The 19,038-nt window shown below is 32.4% G+C and overlaps 1 protein-coding gene across 5 annotated transcripts in view; it reads right to left on the minus strand.

Annotated features, from left to right (window-relative positions):
- LOC111000702 (dystrophin, isoforms A/C/F/G/H) overlaps nt 1–19,038 on the minus strand; it is a 328,798-nt gene that overhangs the window by 47,821 nt on the left and 261,939 nt on the right. For all 5 annotated transcript variants that reach the window (XM_045631069.1, XM_045631068.1, XM_045631072.1 and 2 more), the window contains 3 exons: nt 17,588–17,732; nt 16,062–16,185; nt 14,447–14,613 (listed from right to left, as the gene is read on the minus strand). In XM_045631069.1, coding sequence (XP_045487025.1) covers nt 14,447–14,613; nt 16,062–16,185; nt 17,588–17,732 — 436 coding nt within the window. The remainder of the gene's footprint in view (nt 1–14,446; nt 14,614–16,061; nt 16,186–17,587; nt 17,733–19,038) is intronic.

Below are 19,038 nucleotides of genomic sequence, written 5' to 3' on the forward strand. Positions count from 1 at the left end.
ACAAAAACCTGAGGTCCAAACCGAAAAAGGTTGTAGGGCCATTGATTTATTTTATTTCAAGTTATAAAATTAATACTAAAAAAGTCTTACAACTTAGCTCTATAGTCGCAAAAATTTAACTATAGTTCTTTAGGTATTTCAAATAACGCCTAAGCCTTTCTGAGTGAGATGGGAAAAATTAAATAAAGTCGTCTATAACGAACCAGAGCTAGTTCGCTATTTAATTATGGATTTATGAGCATCGTGGAAAATTCAAACTCAGCTTTTGATTATGCACAACTATGAGAGGACGATGTAGCGATTATAAGTTCACTTGTCGACTCACGTCGATAGGGGATGTTATGATTTGTAGAGATTTTTTCTATGCAATCGTAGGATTAAGCTCTAAAAATAATGCATTATTAATAATAATAACGACCATGTCATATGAGGCCACCGTAGCAGTATACGTGAATGTACTAAATGCTTAAGTTAGTATGATTTTATGTAAAAGTTTATAAATCAAAGACGTCATTACAAAGAAAACATTAAATGGCTTACAAATTGATAAGTTTTACTTTAGTATAGTATTGTATCTATATCTTATCTTATAAGCTATATATTATATACTATAAAGTAAAAGCGGACGCCAAACGCTTCGCTCATGAACGTACCATTGGTTTTGTGTACGAGCCCTCTCAGCGTAGTTTCTGGTTAATTAAGACAGTGTTTCAAGTGCCACTTACAGCGAGCTAAATAAATAATGGACCTACTCCGACACCGTATTTGGACATATTTAATGTTATATTTCATCATAATCCCGTTATGGACTCTGGAGGCTTTGTTTTCAGAATAAACGTCGTGAATGGAAATAATTAGTTGAATTAGTAAATATTTTGGATTAACCTTAATTAATGCTCTGTATTTAAATTGGCCACGTAGCGCGTTATACAGATGACAGATGGTCTAAAGCAGTAACCGAATGGACTGGTCCAAAAGGAACAAGGAACAAAGGAAGACCAATAGAGCGATGGGCCGACGGGATCGAGAGAGTAGCTGCAACAAAATGGATGACGATGGCTCAAAATAAAATAGAGTGGAAAAAGTTGGAGGAGGCCTTCTAACGGACGGGGACCGCATCTTAGTTAAAATTGTATTTTCTAGTTAATTTAATTTATGTAAATAGGAAATGGAATATTTAAAGGCTTATTATTATTTTAATTGGCAAAATGCGTTTACAGAAAAAAGTAATATCTTAATATATATATTTCTTGTGTGCGTGTGTATGTGACTGAACTCCTCCTAAACGACTGGACCGATTTAGACGAAATTTTTTGTGTGTGTTCAAGGGGATCTGGGAATGGTTTAGATTCACAATTTTGTCCGTTGGACAATGTTTTTTTAATTAATTTTCAATTTATTAGTTGTTGTTGATTTTGGAATGTTTTACATTGGATCCGACCGACGGCGCTACCATCGCAGTGTCAAATTTTAAATAATATTCGAATTTTAATTTTAGTCTGTCCCGAAATTTAAAAAAAGTTTTGTTATCATTGTGTTATATCGTGTGTGACCATGTGCTGGATCGTTAGATATTGTCATAACATTTGAATAATAATTTTCATCAAAATGGCTTACTAAAAATTGAAATTTTGAAATTAAAGACGTGTAGACAGGACAACGTCTGTCGGATCCGCTAGTGTATATATAAGTTTCGTCTTATCAAATCTAGTATCGGTTCAGGCTTTTCAAGGCAGTCCACGTCTAGGTTTTTCTTGAGTTACTAGGATTAGAAAGAAAATAAAAATATTGGTAAATAATAAAATACCTTCATTTTGCTTCATGTCAGTTATTCACAGTAAGAATTATTTAAAATCCATAAATCTTCCAATAGGGATTGCGACATATTTCTTTAGTTTCATTAGGATATTTTCTGAAGGTTCACCTGTGTGCCTTACCAAGCCTTACACAACGTTAAATACTCAAACACATAATATATGTTATTACATATATAATGTTAATTCCAATAGAAGTATTGTAATTTGATCTATGCTATTGTATTACAGCTGCAATATTAGAGACAATTTATTAAGCCATAAACTCACCGGAAGGACACGCTCCATCGGACATAGCTTTAATTGACATACTTGCGTAATCCAGGATGTGCTTTATTTTGTTTTGTAACATAAACTAAGTTACAATATTATATTCTGCATGAATAATTTGAAACTGTTGTTGGTTCGTGCGTTTTTATAAATGCAAGTTAGCGATCCTTGTTAGTTAATTAAAAATTGTTAAATAAGTAAATTATTTCCCGTCTAATTTTGCCGCGCACCATCACTATGTGGAACCAGCTGCTGAAGTATTTCCGAACCAAAAAAGAAAATAGCATACTAAGTCTTAAAAGACCGGCAACGCACTTGCGAGCCTTCTGGCAATGTGTCCATGGGCGGCGGTATCACTTAACATCAGGTAAGCCTATACATAAAAAACTATTCCAGTAGGTAGCATTTAAATGTCATTTGCGTCACAACCTGCGTTCAATTAGAAAACAAATCCATAATAACTACGTAAAACAACCTCCGCCGCGACAAAAATGCGAATGACTCGAAAAAGCACGGATTTTCATACGGTTTTCATTAATAAGTAGAGTGTTTCAAACGAGGTAGGTTTAGGTAAATAATTGGTTAAGGTTTCGTATAAATTAGTTGGTAGGTACATAACAATTTTTGTACATAAAAATAGTCTCTACATGAAACTATTTAAATATCTAAGAAAACATTTGGACTTTTAACCTCATATCAAATTAAATATTAAATTCAGTGAGAAGAGGTTAAATTTTTATCGCGACGACTCAGCTTCCTCGTTCAATTAGCAGTAACCGCTAGACGACTGGTGTTCACGGTTTGCGAACTGATATCTTAATGCCCTTATATAAATTTGTATAGGTACCTTCTGTGCGTTCTAGTAAAAATTATTTAGTCTCTTGTAATGTTTTTTTCTCAGTAAGCGAATTTTTTTTTTTAATTCCTATGAGAAATAAAGTTATTCTAACCGTTAAATAAAATAGTTTTTATGCAAAAGAAAATAAGGAATGCTTATATATTTAATTACACTTCTTTGCCTTATACAAAAATATACATATAAAAAAGCAGGTAACATAACACGCGGTCTATCGCTAACAAGCGATGTCATTCAGGCAACCCTGATTTGGAACAATAAAAAAAAACACCTACAGAGGGTAAAGTACGAGAAGTGCATAAATGGTTAACAAAATAACATATAATACACACTACCCATAACTAAAATAAAGTAAAATCTAAAGAAAAAAACAATAAAAAAGATGTATTCAAAAATGTAAAAACTAATTAATTGAGTCACAATTCATATATTTTAAGTAGGCTAATTACAGAACATAAATCTGAATGTTTTTCGTGCCTACAGAGAATTAAGTTGCCTATTTTATTTAAAACGAACCAAATGGTCTTAAAATATCGTATATAACTTATGAAAAGTTGTATATCTCATGTATAGTGTATTTCCAAAAAAATTAAGCCTTCTCGATTTTGGATCTTTGAAAATATAGTTATTTTGGCCCGTGAGGAAGTTATGAGAGTAAATTTTACGATGTGCTTGCACACCGTCACAAAAAACCGACACACTCAATTTCAGTGCTAGAGCCAAAAAAAATTGCAACATTTTTGACTTTATTTAACTAGTTAATGCGATATAAAAAACTTTCAATGTATTAACCTTTTATCTTGTTATGCCAAAGAAATAGACGCACGTTTTACTTACTTTGACGTTTAAACGCCGACCGAAATATGAAACTTCGATTTGTTCTTACCTGTAACAAAAACATAAAATAAATTCACATGCTCAGTAGTTTATAAAGAAAACACAATATACTATTGTGCAAACAATGTGTTGCGCTTGCGCCGGTTACATCTTTCAATTAAAGCGAGCGGTTTATATTTAGCGCGATGCATTGTACCAAGGATTGACAAAAAAGCACAAATTGGATTGGCGCCTGTCTGATATGTATGCTAAGTTTTATTCATTTGCTGAATTATTCTTGGAAAATTTTGGGACATAAAAAGAAACCTCAGAAACCATAACTCAGTGGGACGTGGAACTAAAAAACCTATGACAATCGAAACTATCTCCAGACTTTTCCGTACACGTAGATAAATTTTGTTTATTACGTAAATAAAATAGCATACAAATATATAACTGGAACCGGTGCCGCTACAACCTTTTTAGGTCCGGGCCTCAGATTCCTGTTGCTATCTGTTTCATGATCATTTGTCAATCTTATAGGCAAGTAAATGTTCAGCCTTCTGTGCCTGACACACGCCGTCGACTTTTTCTTCTAAGACAAGCCGTTCGAGCGAATGATAAAGGCAGACAGACAGGAAGTCCATAGTGCACAGCAGGAATTCAAATCTACGGCGTCAGGGGTGAGATACAAATATTAAGTAATTGTATTATTAATGACTGGTTGTACTTTTTTTTGAAGAAAACTTATATTAATAATTGAGTAGAGAGGGTCTCTCAAACTAAAGAGAAAATTCGTTAGTGATCTTAGAGCAGATCTGAGTGTTACAACGTACATCGACCGGCCGCCGACAATATTTAAAACGCCGGCAACACACTCGCGAGCCCTCTGGCATTGAGAGTCCATGGGCGGCGGTATTACATCAGGTGAGCCTCATTCCAATACATATGCATACGCAAAAATAGATTTCACCAGAAAGACGCCTAGACCTACATGAGCTCCAAAAGCCCTTGTTTTTTGGAGATCAAAGCTCACTTTTCGCGTGATAAATGGTCATAAAACGTACGTTAAATTACAAAAGCAATGGGAATAATATTGCTAATGTTAGTTCAGGCATGAAGTATCAATGAAATGTTGCTATATCAAAAGCATCACTGACAGACTATATACTAAATAGACGTATTCATTGCAATTTTAGTGCCATTTAATTGTAAGAGGATTGATAGTTTGTAATTAGAGAGCAATAAATAATAATTACAAGCCGCCAATACTGTTCAATATGTGCTAGTAATTAATGTGTGTGTTTGCGATCACTGCGCAAGTACTATAGCTATTTATCTATTTCCGTCAAATTGTATTTACGCTCTGTTGATAAGAGACAGACAATGTGAATTGGATTTACAGATATTTCATCCATATTTATTGATTAATTATAAAATGTTACAGAATTCGTGATAAAATTCGTTTATATTTATTATTATTCGTTTAGTCTTAAAAATAAAAGGAGTATTAAGAATATCTATAGCGCTAACCTACATAAATAATAACAACTATAATCTAATATCAACATAGAACTATAGCAAACTATACTGACTTCGCTATATGCTAGACTGTTCGGTTTTTCGGAATCAAAACTTTTCATCTTTACTGTAATTGTTGTATACAATTTATATTTAGGATAAAAAATGAATAGGCTTCTTAATAAAATTAACCACATGATTTCGATAAAATTTACTTTAAAAGGTGGAACCTAGGTGAAATATCGCCATGCATATGCCTATATAGTCGCGGTTGTGTTCCCCGCCATTTTTGTTACGTTTATTAGCTAGCACGGATACAGCTAACCGCAAGTGCAAATTAAACCGGGAATATATTGAAATATGATATTATTACTTGATTTACTTGTTTTAGTGAAATCCTATATTAAGAAAGGGTTCGGTATTAATTTCAGTCCCTGCATACCATCTGTATGCAGGCACACTATCACAGGTATCTTTTATATAAATGGGGATACTTAAATCTTAAAAAATATATCTATGAGGTTCTCATAAGGAATATTTTTTTTTAAATGATGAGAGTATATTTTTACGATGCGACACCCGCACACCGTCTCAAAAAACCGACCCTGAAGTATACATAAATAATGCGTTAGAAAACTTTTAATACCTTTTTTCTATTGCTAGTGTCGTTTTTTCTACAGGGCGAAAGATGTTTTTTAAAGAGTTTTATCTTGTTACCTCAAAGAAGTATAACTTCTAACGCGTGTACAGAACTACACACATGTTTTTTTAGTTCTGTTCTTATCGTTCTATGCCATTGATTTGAGAACTGCCAGATATATGCATTTAAAAATAAAATAAATCCGTGGCCCTACAAACTTTTTGGGTCTTGGTCTTACATTTCTGTATCAATTTCCTGATAATTTCTGATAATAGGCAAGTAGGTGATCAGCCGTGCGTGACACACGCCGTCTAAGGCAAGCCGGTTTCGTCACGATGTTTTCCTTCAACATTCGGGTGAATGTTAAATGCGCACATAAGTAAAAAGTCCATTGGTGCACAGCGGGGGATCAAGCTACGACTGAAGGCACTAGGCTAACACTGATACTGAAATATTAATTTAGAAGTATTTATCCTATTTGTTACGTTCAGTGCATTATCTATAAATTATACATTGATTACAGGTATACAAATAATTTAAGTTAATAAATAATTTGAGCAATACAGAACTTAAAATACTCGAATAGAGTAGAGTAGATTTAACGTAAAAAGATACCTTTATAAAAAACCTCCGTACATTATGAGAGTAAACAGTGGGGCGTGCGCATGAATATATTAAATGGTGATGGCTCGACAGTATTGCGAGAACAACGACCTCTGGTACACTTGATAACTGGTGATTGGCACAATGTATACACTACGCCCTAGTGACATTGTACCAATCACTCTTCTACTAGGGTTAACTTCAGTTGAAAATTAGGGCTAAGCATGACCGCTACTACCACCTCCTTCAATTGGACATAAATATTTGGTAAAATGTAGGATAAGTGGTGACTAAATTATATAATACATATTTATTTTGTCTATTTTATTTATTCACATACACAATGCTTACAAACCCTAGTTTAGTTCCTAAACCAATATGATAATGTCTAAAAAACATTTAAAACGTACATTATGTAAACATAATATATATATAATATGTAATAACATGTAAACGTATATTAAATACATTATATTATACACAAAATCGCTACTGTGTTGCGAACATATAAAGATGTCGATAGCATTCAGTTAGCGCAACGTCTTTTTTAACGGTCATCACCACCCTAAATAAATAAATAAATAAAGACTTTAATAGGATAACTAAAAGTCCAGTCTACACTCTCTAGGATAAAGTTGGCATTAAGGGAATAAATTTATTCAACTCTCCAACATAAGAGAGTATTTTGTTTCATGCGGAGCCCAAAGAGACGAGTGTAGACACTCTATCATACTTTTACGTTCGGTGAGACAGAATTTCACAGTGATATGGTCAAATTTGATGAAGTTTCGAAGAGAGTCTTAAAAGGATCTGATTCAATCGTTTCAGAGATGCTAACGAGCTCCAGCTCGATGTAAACCGCCATTCATGTTACTAATGATGTGACTTGGCTTTGTCGATATATTTACGGTATTACATTGACTATAAATTAAATTACTTTAAAGGGAAAAATATTTTTTAGTAACTTAGGTTAGATTTAAATTATTTATTCGTTAGGCTAGTTACGCTAGGCTGGATCGTAATATTCCATTGTCTTAGTAAAGACATGTATGTAAAAAAAACAAAAAAAAAAATCGTTGTAGCAAACATAACAACACATACAACTCTGGGTATTTTCTAAAATGGGTGTCCATGGGCTGCGATTCCTACCCAATTTGGCCGACCCGTAGGCTCGTTTGGCCCATAAAAAATGTTTTTTATTGATTTTAAAAGTCATTGTTGAGAAAAAATACAATCGTCTAAAATTCTGTTATCAAATGGTCTATTTGACAAAACAAACTCGATTACAGGCAAAACAAAAACATATGTAAAATATCTACCCGTTACAATAGTACTACAATGTTACAATGGAATCAATTACATTCGGAAATACAGCCAATTAGTTGTACATCGATAAATCGACATCACTAGTGCTCGTCGCAAGTGGTCGCATAACGACTTCGATAACGAACTCGCGGCATTGTTATCGACAAACAAATCGATTCGCAACTCATTTGCGATTATTTTATATTTTAAAGAACACTACAAGTTTCTCATTATTTCTTGTATGATTTTGAATAGTTCAAATTCGATAAAAACTATAATTCTCGTGTCAATGTACGTAACGTAACATACCTACTACGTAACGTAAACGTACGGTTTTAAGGATTTTTGTCATCTTGCATAGCAGGTTTTTTTAAAGAGCAGACGGAAAACTGGAAAGAACCTGATGTTAGTAATACCGCCGCCCATGGACACTCTCAATGCCAGATTTCTTGCAAGCGCCACTTTGCTCTTACTTTAAGAAATTGTACGCTCTTTTCTTGAACCCTAAGTCTGAGAGTAGGTAACCATTTGTATACTTCTAAGTGGGATTTTTTTTAGTAAATAAAGTTTTCTACATGTTTTTTTATGAATATACATGAAAACATATAAATTTTATATTGTTCCTTCAAAGTATTTTTTCCGAATCAGATCGTATATATATCTTTTAAACAACGTTCCATACAACAAGCACATTATTTGTGAAAAATCTACAAGAAGGGAAATCTATCTAATAAAAGTTTAATATTAAGAATTCTCGTAAAGAACTCTTGAGCAACACAGCACAATATTATTTGTGAAAACTCTTCTTAAAAACGAGGGTAATCTTAATTAATTATTTTGCCTTAAAAACTACGTTTATTTGTGATCTGAACTCCCAATATTTGTACCAATGTTTCAATCATAACTATTAAAATTACAAACAATACGCCTGCAACGGTGTGGTCAAGGCGGTAGTCGGAAATCAAACTATGTTCATTTCAAAGTTCATGCGGTCACATGTCGTTTGCTCGTTTGACCAACGAACTAACTACGGAAGGTATCTTATTCAGAAAGCTACCCCTTTCATAGACATCAATTCAAAAAGAGAATAACTACAAAATCCTTAACAAAATAAGCCCAAAACATTGTACCCGCGAAACAAACTCAACCAAAACAATGTTAGACCATGTTTCTTGTAATTTAAGTGAAAATAATTTTCATATTGTCACGGCTGAATCTTCAATGTCCGACCACAAACAAATACTTTTAGAGATAAAGCAATACCAACCACCAACTATCATTAAACAGCAATACAACGCAGTTGACCTCAGTAAACTATACCGACTCCTGGATCAATATCCTAAAAATCATGAAAACGTAGAATATAATGAACTGGCAAGGAAATTGCAATCCTGTTTAAGTAAGTGCAGAATTACAAAAGTTAAATTTTTGAATCCGCCGCGGCAAGACTGGATTAAAAAAGATCTATTAGAAGAGATAAATAGAAAGAATATATTATGGCAAAAATATAAAACAACTGCGATGGACACGAATTTAAAAGCCGAATATGAACATATAAAAGCTAGAGTATCACACAATATAAGAAAATCGAAAAGTGAATATTATTGTAAAAGGTTTGAAGAAAACTCTAGTAAACCAAGAAAAATGTGGCAACTCATAAATGAATTATCTAAAAATAAACTGCATAGCAGAACTGGACCGGACAGACTTGAAACGGAAGCTGGCACTATTACTGACAAAAAAGAAATATGTGAAAGTTTTAACTCATATTTTTCGACCATTGGCTCAACCCTAGCAAATATGATTTCTCAAAAATCAAAAGTTATTCAAATTTTAGAAGAATGTAGGCTAACTGATAGAACAGAATTGCGATTTCTAAAACCAGTAACTACGAAGGAAGTTATTACCATAATTAAAAATTTTGACTGTAATACTGCATCTGGCATTGATGGTATTAGTACAAAATCAATTAAATGCGTAAAAGACATAATTGCCACAGAACTAACAGTCTGCATTAACTATCATTTGGCACGAGGTACTTTTCCCAACGAGTTAAAAGTTGCAAAAATTGTACCAATTCATAAGGCCGGAAGTAAATTTGACCCGTGCAATTACCGCCCTATATCAGTTCTCCCAGTGCTTTCTAAGGTCTTTGAGAAGATTCTTTATAAGCGCTTAGAGTCATTCCTTAATTCAAAAGATTTCTTTTACCAAAAACAATATGGATTTAGAGCCCAATCAAATACCCTCGCTGCTACAATTGACCTCGTAACCAAGATTAAAAATAAAATTGATCAAAAACAACTTGCCTTAGGTATATTTATCGATCTAAAAAAAGCGTTTGACACCATCAGTCATGAAAAATTATTACAAAAACTTGAACTCACCGGTGTTACAGGCAAAGCACTTGAAATTTTTAAATCATATATGGAGAACCGTACACAAATAGTAAAAATAGGTGAATATGAAAGCAATCCCTGTGCCCTGAATTATGGCGTTCCCCAAGGATCAATATTAGGCCCCCTCCTGTTCCTTACTTATATTAACAGTATCTTTGAGTTGGGTCTCAAAGGAGACATCTCCCTTTATGCAGACGATACAAGTCTCTTTTACTTTGGAAACTCGGTCGAAGTTCTAGTAGCCGACGCTCAAAATGATCTCAATCGCTTACATGAGTGGTTTCAGTCAAATCTTTTAACTATTAATGTTACAAAAACGAATTATGTTATCTTTGCAGCAAAAAATAAAAAAATAAATAATAATTTCGAACTAAATATAGACGAAAAACTACTTGAACGAAAAACCAAAGAAAAATATCTCGGACTAACTTTGGACAGTAACCTAACCTGGAAGCCACACTTAGAAAAAATCAAACTTAAACTAATCCCACTCACAGGTGCACTACGAAATATAACAAATTGTCTCCCTCGAAAGGTGCGATATCTTATCTATAATTCTTTGGTAAAGCCTCATATCGACTACCTCATTGAGGTGTGGGGTACTGCAGTGAAGTCTTATCTAGATTCAATTCAAAGAGTTCAGAATAAATTAATAAAAAATTTATTTAACTATAAATTACGGACACCAACTAAAAAGATATACGAAGAAACAAAAATAATGAACATAAAACAAACGTACATATACTACACTTGTATTCTAATACGTAAAATATTAAATAAGGAAATTAATTCCAATATAACATTTGTAACAAAACAACAGACACGAAAGATTAACTTAAGACGCGCTAGTTACTTGGTGACGCGCCCTCCTAGAACTAACTATGGAAAAAGAAATCTGGAGTTTGAGGGTGTTTCAATTTATAATAAGTTACCATCGGTTATAAAAGGAGAACAAAGTTATGCCCGGTTCAAAAAGCTACTAAAAGCACACACAGTTAATACATACAAATAAGTGATTAAATATATGTAGATATAAATAAAGCAATACACCCCATTTCGATTAGATTTGCACCGCTAAAGTTTAAATATTAATTATTAATTACTTCTATTAGACAAAAACAAATAAAACCCAATAGGTACATAAAATATTTTATGAACCCATATAAATCATATAAATGTATTTACCTAAAATATCTAAATAGAACAATAAACTAAAAAATAAAATAGTCTTATTAAATATATATATAATATAATATAGTATAGCGTAATATAATACATATAATATAATGTATAAATATAAAAAGTAATTAATATAAACCTGTTATATCAGGCTATGCCATCAATGCCACATCTAGTAATAAGTCCAATCCTAAACCTATGTTTTTGTTTCGAGTCTGTTGTGTCTACCTGCATTTTTGTTATTGTATTTGTTTTTGAATTTTTGTATAGGTACCTTCTGTGCGTTCTAGTAATAATTATTTAGTTTCTTGTAATGTTTTTTTTCTCAGTAAGCGAATTTTTTTTTTTATTCCTATGAGAAATAAAGTTATTCTAACCGAATTCTGTTATATTGTTCAGTCTTAGAACTGTTTGTTTTAAGCATCAAATTGCTACCGTAATAGACAACCAAATATGGTTTGTCTAGAAAACTTTTCAACAAGATAAAAGTACGAAAAATATTTTAAATAGTATATATTTATATATAATAGTATATATTTTTAATATAACAAATGTCGTGTACGATGCAATATTGTATGCATAATCGAGCTGTCAGTGCGTTTAATTTCATATTAAAATTAGAATACAATTATTAACAAAGTCCAATAATCCTATGCCAAAGTCCGGTTTCAATCCAATTTCCGGTTTCGTCACTGGTCAAGTAAAGGATAAAGGGTATTTACGACTTTTAATTAATTAAAGTTTCTCAAATAAGTACGATCCAAAATCTGTTGGATTTATTAATAATAATAAACGTTTATTTTAGTAAAGTTATCTGTGAAAGGGAGGTCGCCTTTTTGCACGGTCGGAGGACAAGCTTAAACAGGTCGGTGGAGAAGATTGGGAGAAAAAAGCTCAAGATAGAAAGAGATGAAGTCAGGTGAAGGTGGTCTATACTCTATAAGAGGTCCTTGAAAAAAAAATTATTTATGAAATTTTAAGTGATATTTTATTAGATGGATCAATGTTTCAAGGAATAAATGATATTTAATTAGTATTATTATGACTAACATGTATGAAAACCTACATTTATATTTTTATGACAGCAATTTAAGGAAAATATTACCATAAACAAGTTTGTATAATCGAATCGGAACTCGGGAGCGTCATACCCCTTGCAATGTCCTCGTTGCATATCGAACAATAGTCAAGCAATTAATCTTGTTTGATATTCAACAATTAACTGAGATATAAATTATATAGAAGGAACAAATACTATTTATCAATTTTATATGACAATTTTACATTTCAAAAACTAAGTACCTTCTATGTATTTTACGAAAACAGCAGAAAAATCTCGTAAGAAAAGTCGCACATCATAAGCCTATAACATATATTGCATCGAGCACAGAATGCAAATCACCTATTGGACTGAAAGATCAATATAACAAATGCAAGTTTTGTATTTAATTTTGTAATACATTCTGTTAAGTTGATGTATTAAGACAGCTCTGAGAGTAAAGGTCCTCTCTATGGTACCCTTTCATTTACCTTTATGATTGGAAGAACAAAACAGTGCAAAGTCTGACTTACGGGGTTATGTATTTTGACATACGGGGTACGGTTCGTGTTAAGTTTCGTTTTTGAGTCTTACCATTGAATACAAAAAATATCAGTGCTACAACATTAGGTCTAGATCTCAGATTTTTGGATCATTTTCGTAATCATTGGTATAGAAAAGTAGATGATCAACGTGCCTGACACACGCCATTGAGACTGTGGGGCTAAGGCATGCCAGTTTCCTTACGTTTTTTTCTTACCGCGTGAGAGTTCGTTGTAGAAAAATTTATCAATAATAATTTATTAGATATTTATAGAGTTATATTACTCTTAACAAATTATGTCTAAAATTATTATTAATTAAGCACTTCCAGTTAGCATAAAGGATATATATATATACATATATAGATCAGGCTTATTGAGCACGAGATATTCAGGTCGGGTCGGGCGTGATCACAACTCGGCTATAGATATTAATCGTCCATACTTCATGTCATAGAATAAGTCACCTTTGGGATATTAGTTTATGCCTTGTGCCTCATGGAGGCGCCGCCTCCATACTATTGGTAGTCACATTTCTAATATGCTTGAGATTTTGGGGCTGATAGTTTTGGGTAAGACGACGAAGACTGGTAAATAAAAGTTATAAGTGGCGTTGATCTGTGAGTTAATTTCATATTGAGACACGGGCATCAAAAATTACAATACAAGTAGACTAGTACAATATGAAAATCATAATATTCTTAGTGATCAATGGACACTCACAATGCCAGAAGGCGTTGCGGGCCTTATAAGTATTGGTACGCTCATTTTTCTTAAAGGACCCTAAGTCAAATAACCCCGGAATTACTAGTTAATAGTTAACATTAATTGCAGATTTTTTTTTAAATTAACCTGTATAAAATCATGTCATAAGGCATGCTCACTAAAATTTATTAGTACCTAACTTTTAGTATATTCATACAATTCATGTGATATAAGATAATTTACTATATTATCTGTGTACTTAATCTTTGAAGCTAAAACTTTGTGCATGTCCATGCATATCCACGAAGATTTTAGATGAATAATTTCAATCAATAGAGGATATCCGGTCCTAAGATCTTATAAGTATTACAAAAGAGTTTTTTTCACAATACAATAAATGAGGCTTTATTTTTTTTAAAGCGACCATCAAACGTTACCAAATATGTATTTTCCGTACAGTTGTAAAAAATTAAAAAAAAAATCAATGCAAGTGGACTGACATCTATGATACTCTGAACGAGCCTAAAGTAACGATAATATCGACGTTTTTAATGATTACAATCAGCACCGGTAGATGGCGCTGAAATGATTTTTAAAAATAATTAAATTCCGTTCTACACAAATCCTTGATCTGAAACGTGAACATCTAACCTATTTTTTTCCTAGACAACGTTGGCACAGAGCATAAGTCACAGATACAACTTTATTTTAATAAAAGGGCGAATCGCTAATTTTTATACAAAAATATTGACATTACCTGTACAGCATCATCAAGACGGTGGCCCCAGGCGTCACTTCGATCAACCAGCGAGTTCCACTTGTCAGCTAACTTGGCGACCTCACGCCGGATGGACCTGGCCAGCTCCCGAGCCTGTTCTTCTGCAGTACGGTATCCGCGAGAGTCACCTTCACTCTCTCGGCTCGCTGAGAAGAGGAAAATAAATATAACTCATCTTATAAATTTCCCGAGAGTTTTTTACGCCGGCTTTTTCTACACCCTCTGTCTTCTTTGCCGATGAGTAGGGATGATTACAGGTTCAAATTTAATGACGTAGAATAAGTGATACATAGAAATTAACAAATTTATTGTATCTTAGTATTATGTTAAAATAAAGAATAAAATCAATGTTTACATGTGTCGCATATTTTATTATTTTTTTCGGTTATTGATCCTCCAAACGGTCATATTCGAAATTTAAAAAATATTTTTATCCAAAGTTCATTAACCTATAGTATCTTGACTTTTCAATGACCACCGCATACAAGGATTTCATTCAACGTGATTCTGAAGAATTTTGAAATCCCGCTGAAAAGGCCTACTTCATTAGACAGATGAACCCTTAAATGTAGGTTGAGGTAAAATTCATTACGAGATATTTTTTTATGGGATTTTACCATCATTATGTCTACCGAATTTTAGCTGCGTTACCTACAAGCAAATATTTTTACATAACATTTATTACTAAAAAACACACACACAGAAACCACAACCGATAGTTAACGCCTCAGATGCAAAAAAGTAAAAGAATAGTAATAGTAGAAAAAATAATAATATTGCAAATTAACAGTGTAGGCAAATATGACTTGGAAGCTTTGTGTGTAAAAGTACTAAATATATAATAGAATAAAAAACAAATAAGAGAATAAGAAGTATGAATATTAAATATAACATAGTATATACATGTACATATTGAGAAGATATTTTTAAATAAGTTCAAATAGAAGGAACCAAACAAATGATAGTACCTATGTAAAACGTAAAACAAATTTGAACAAAATACAGCCATTAACAAGTAGTTGAGCGGTGATTGTGAATTCCGTGTGACGGAGAACCAATCACGGTCCCTAATTGAATCGTATAAGCTTTCGTGTCCACGCATGTTGGTAAATACGACCTGACCTAGTGAATTAATTTTGTAACCACGAAAGTAGGTAAAACAAAAGACGATTTTAACACTAGCTTAAATAAGCGAGTATTAATTATAGTAATACTAATACTTCTAGTTAAAGACTGAAATGAAAATGGACAGGACACATAATGAGGGAAGACAGAGATAAATGGATGAAAAAAAGCGATGGAATGGCTTCCTAGATATGACAAAAGAAAACGGTCTTTGAACCTGGCCTTACGTTAAGGCTAAACACCGAGAGCAGTGTAAGGTCTTAGAGGAGGCCTATGTCTAAAGATAAGCTGTAAATTTGAATAAATAGAAATTTACCGGCTTGCCGATTTTTGAAGAATGAAGTTTTTATTCCTTAACATTTTTATGTACTTTTACAAAAATAAAGTCTTTATTGTAATTATAATATTATTATTATATAAGTAAGTGAAAAAAGGAGTCTGCGTGTGGAAAGCATTTTCAAAGGCTCACCTTCCGTATCACTTGTGTCTGATAATGGTGGTTCGTTGGCCACGTACTGCCTTCCACTGAGGAGGTTACTTTCCACCACAGGTCGTTTGTCTTCTAACTGTCGCCTGAATGCACGGTGGTCGTCCTGAAATAAGATTTAATTAGAGAGGCGTGGTCGCCAGTACCGGATTCATTTAACACACTAGCACAATTCAGATGTTAAATAGACACAAAAATGTGTCAGTAAGGACATAAGTGTCTTGATTACTCAAAATTTTCAATTATGGGATAGCTTCTTTTTAGCATTATATAACTGATATGCAGAGTAATTGCTCAACAGCTAGTGAAATATTAATAATTAATCGATAATTTCCACATAGTTGGCAGCTAGTGATGCAACTATCTCAAAAATGTCGATAAATTACTCGTTATTAGTTGGCTGAATGGCGCGAGTGCTATAAATTGTGCAATGATGATAAATTATAATCTATATCGACACTAACTGTTCAGTCTGTGATATTTTACTATATTAAATGCAAGAAATAAATTAGTTATTATATTGAAAACTTGATTCAGAATAAATACAAGAGTTAGCTGTTGAATCGAATGGACTTTGCAATGAGATCATTTCACACATTTCACATAATTTATAAATACGAATAGAATTTCGTGAATGTATGAATAATTACAATAAATCTAAATGCACATTTCCGTGGGACAATTAAGCTGACACGGCCATTTTGTGGTGAGCTCTTGACCAAAATGGTGGCTTTTTGGTCAGCTGATTTAACGCGATTATACGCCACATCGTCAAATTATATCATTTTCTATAACACTTTTCATTTTTGTTACTCTTATTGCATACATTATACACAATCGTTAGACATAATATTTTTAAATTATCATTATTAAAAAGAGTGGCGGAGAGTTTATTGCCAGTTCTTCTCTTCCGTTCTACGCCCTTGATTTCAGAACTGGCAGTAAATGTAAAAGTAGAATCATTTAGAGCCTGTTTCACAATGTATGTATAAAGTGTCAAATAGCTATGCAACACATAAATTATTCGAAAGATAAAAGTTCCAAATAAGCTACTTCGCGTTTCATGACGTATAGCGATATCTGACAGTCGTGAAACGCAAAAATACTATTTATCCTACCAATAAGTAATAAATAGCTTATTTGGAATTTATCCGGACATTGTGAAACAGGCCCTTAATGTATATATTTTCTTTTTTTTATGACGTTCATAATTGTACATTATGTTACTTAAATGAATAAATGATTTTTGATTTGATCTGAATAGGTCATTGTAATTTCATTAATAAATCAGTAATCTGTGTTTGGCTTTTAGATTAAAACATTATATTTATTATTATATAATGTATATATATAATAAATTATTATTATATCTTATATTTATTAAAAAATAAATCAAGTACAAAATATTTTAAATCATAAATGATATTCAGTGGTCAGGACAGCAAAAGCCATTTCAAACCTCCAAAATATTTATTTAATGTAGAAATATATTAATGCAGAAAACTCACTTGTTGTTTTATAAGTGCTGTAAGATCACCCCTCGGTGGTGCAAGAGCGTTAAGTTCCGTCTCCTTCCTTATAACCCATTCTGTCAACTCCCGCAGCGATAATAGAAGTGCGGACCAGTGTTCTGCGTTACTCTCGAGGCGGTTTCTGGAGACAATTGAACGTTTGTTATCACAAAAGCTTATCATACATCTGAAATACGGTGATTTCAATAAAATATAGACAAATCGAGCTTAAGGTAAATATTGGTGATAAAAAAGTATACATATGTTTGTAAGTATAATATTTAAAAAAAAATTAAGCAGAAGAACTGTTGAGAAATTCCAGAACTTTTTTAATCCTTAAATTTTTATGGACAGCATTTCAACATCCTACACTTAACATATCAGCATAACCATAGTAAATCTGGTTGTTTTACGAAGAAATATCGCAATTAATTTCAATACATTTTTACCCATAACTTGCATCTTAAATCCCAAAGATACATTCCATTACTACGACGCGGCACCCCGACCAACTATAATTCAGAAAGTTGGCTACAATATAAAGCCAAGATGACTACAATTGTGGAAATTTGGCCAACGTTCGCCTACTTTGTATGGTAAGCCTGAGACTTAAGATAAAGTTAGTGTTGGTCGTGTATCGATATTATTTCAGACGTTTCCATACATATTTTATATTTATTTATACGATAGTTAAAGTAGTATTAAACTGTTAGTCTGTAATTGTATAATATATAATATTTTTTAGTCTAAAAAATAATACAGCTATTATTTTCTAATTCTAATTCAATCTCGTATATTTTAGGAAAACGGTTTGACAGCTCTTAAAATTAACGGTCTTACCATTTAATATATGGCTTAATAATAATTAATCGGTTATGAATTGTAATAACAATTTTTTTTATTTAATAAAATAAAAAGCTAAAAAATAAATTTATACTCTAAGTAAGAATGTCGTTTTGTGTACTGTCAAATATGTCAAACTTCATGTAGGAAACTGTTTGACGTTCTGACGCCTCAATATGTGACACTAATTGATAAATAATTAATAGTTAAAACTAAATTTGTTTGATAATTTGACGACACGAACTGATTTTCATACAAATTAAGTTGCCGACTTTGTGCATACATTACTTAACAGTATAAGTCATCTTGGCTAAAACCCCCATTTATTATAAAATAAAAAGCACATTTTTTTACATATTTGTTCGACTAAAACATCGACACCACATTACCACACTGGACAATTAATCTCAACATTTGCTAAGAATTTTATTCTTACACTTTAAACTTTGAAGACGTAAAGTGGAATGTATCTTATTACAATGGATTTCACTTCTTAATTATGGAATTAAGTGCAACTCGCGACGGGGAAATTAAGGAAATTAAGAGCCCGCCGGGAAAACCTAGGAACGGATTGAAATAAAACGTTATTGGAGAGTAATTATAAA

Source organism: Pieris rapae, chromosome 14 (assembly GCF_905147795.1).
Source record: "Pieris rapae chromosome 14, ilPieRapa1.1, whole genome shotgun sequence".
NCBI lineage: Eukaryota > Metazoa > Arthropoda > Insecta > Lepidoptera > Pieridae > Pieris > Pieris rapae.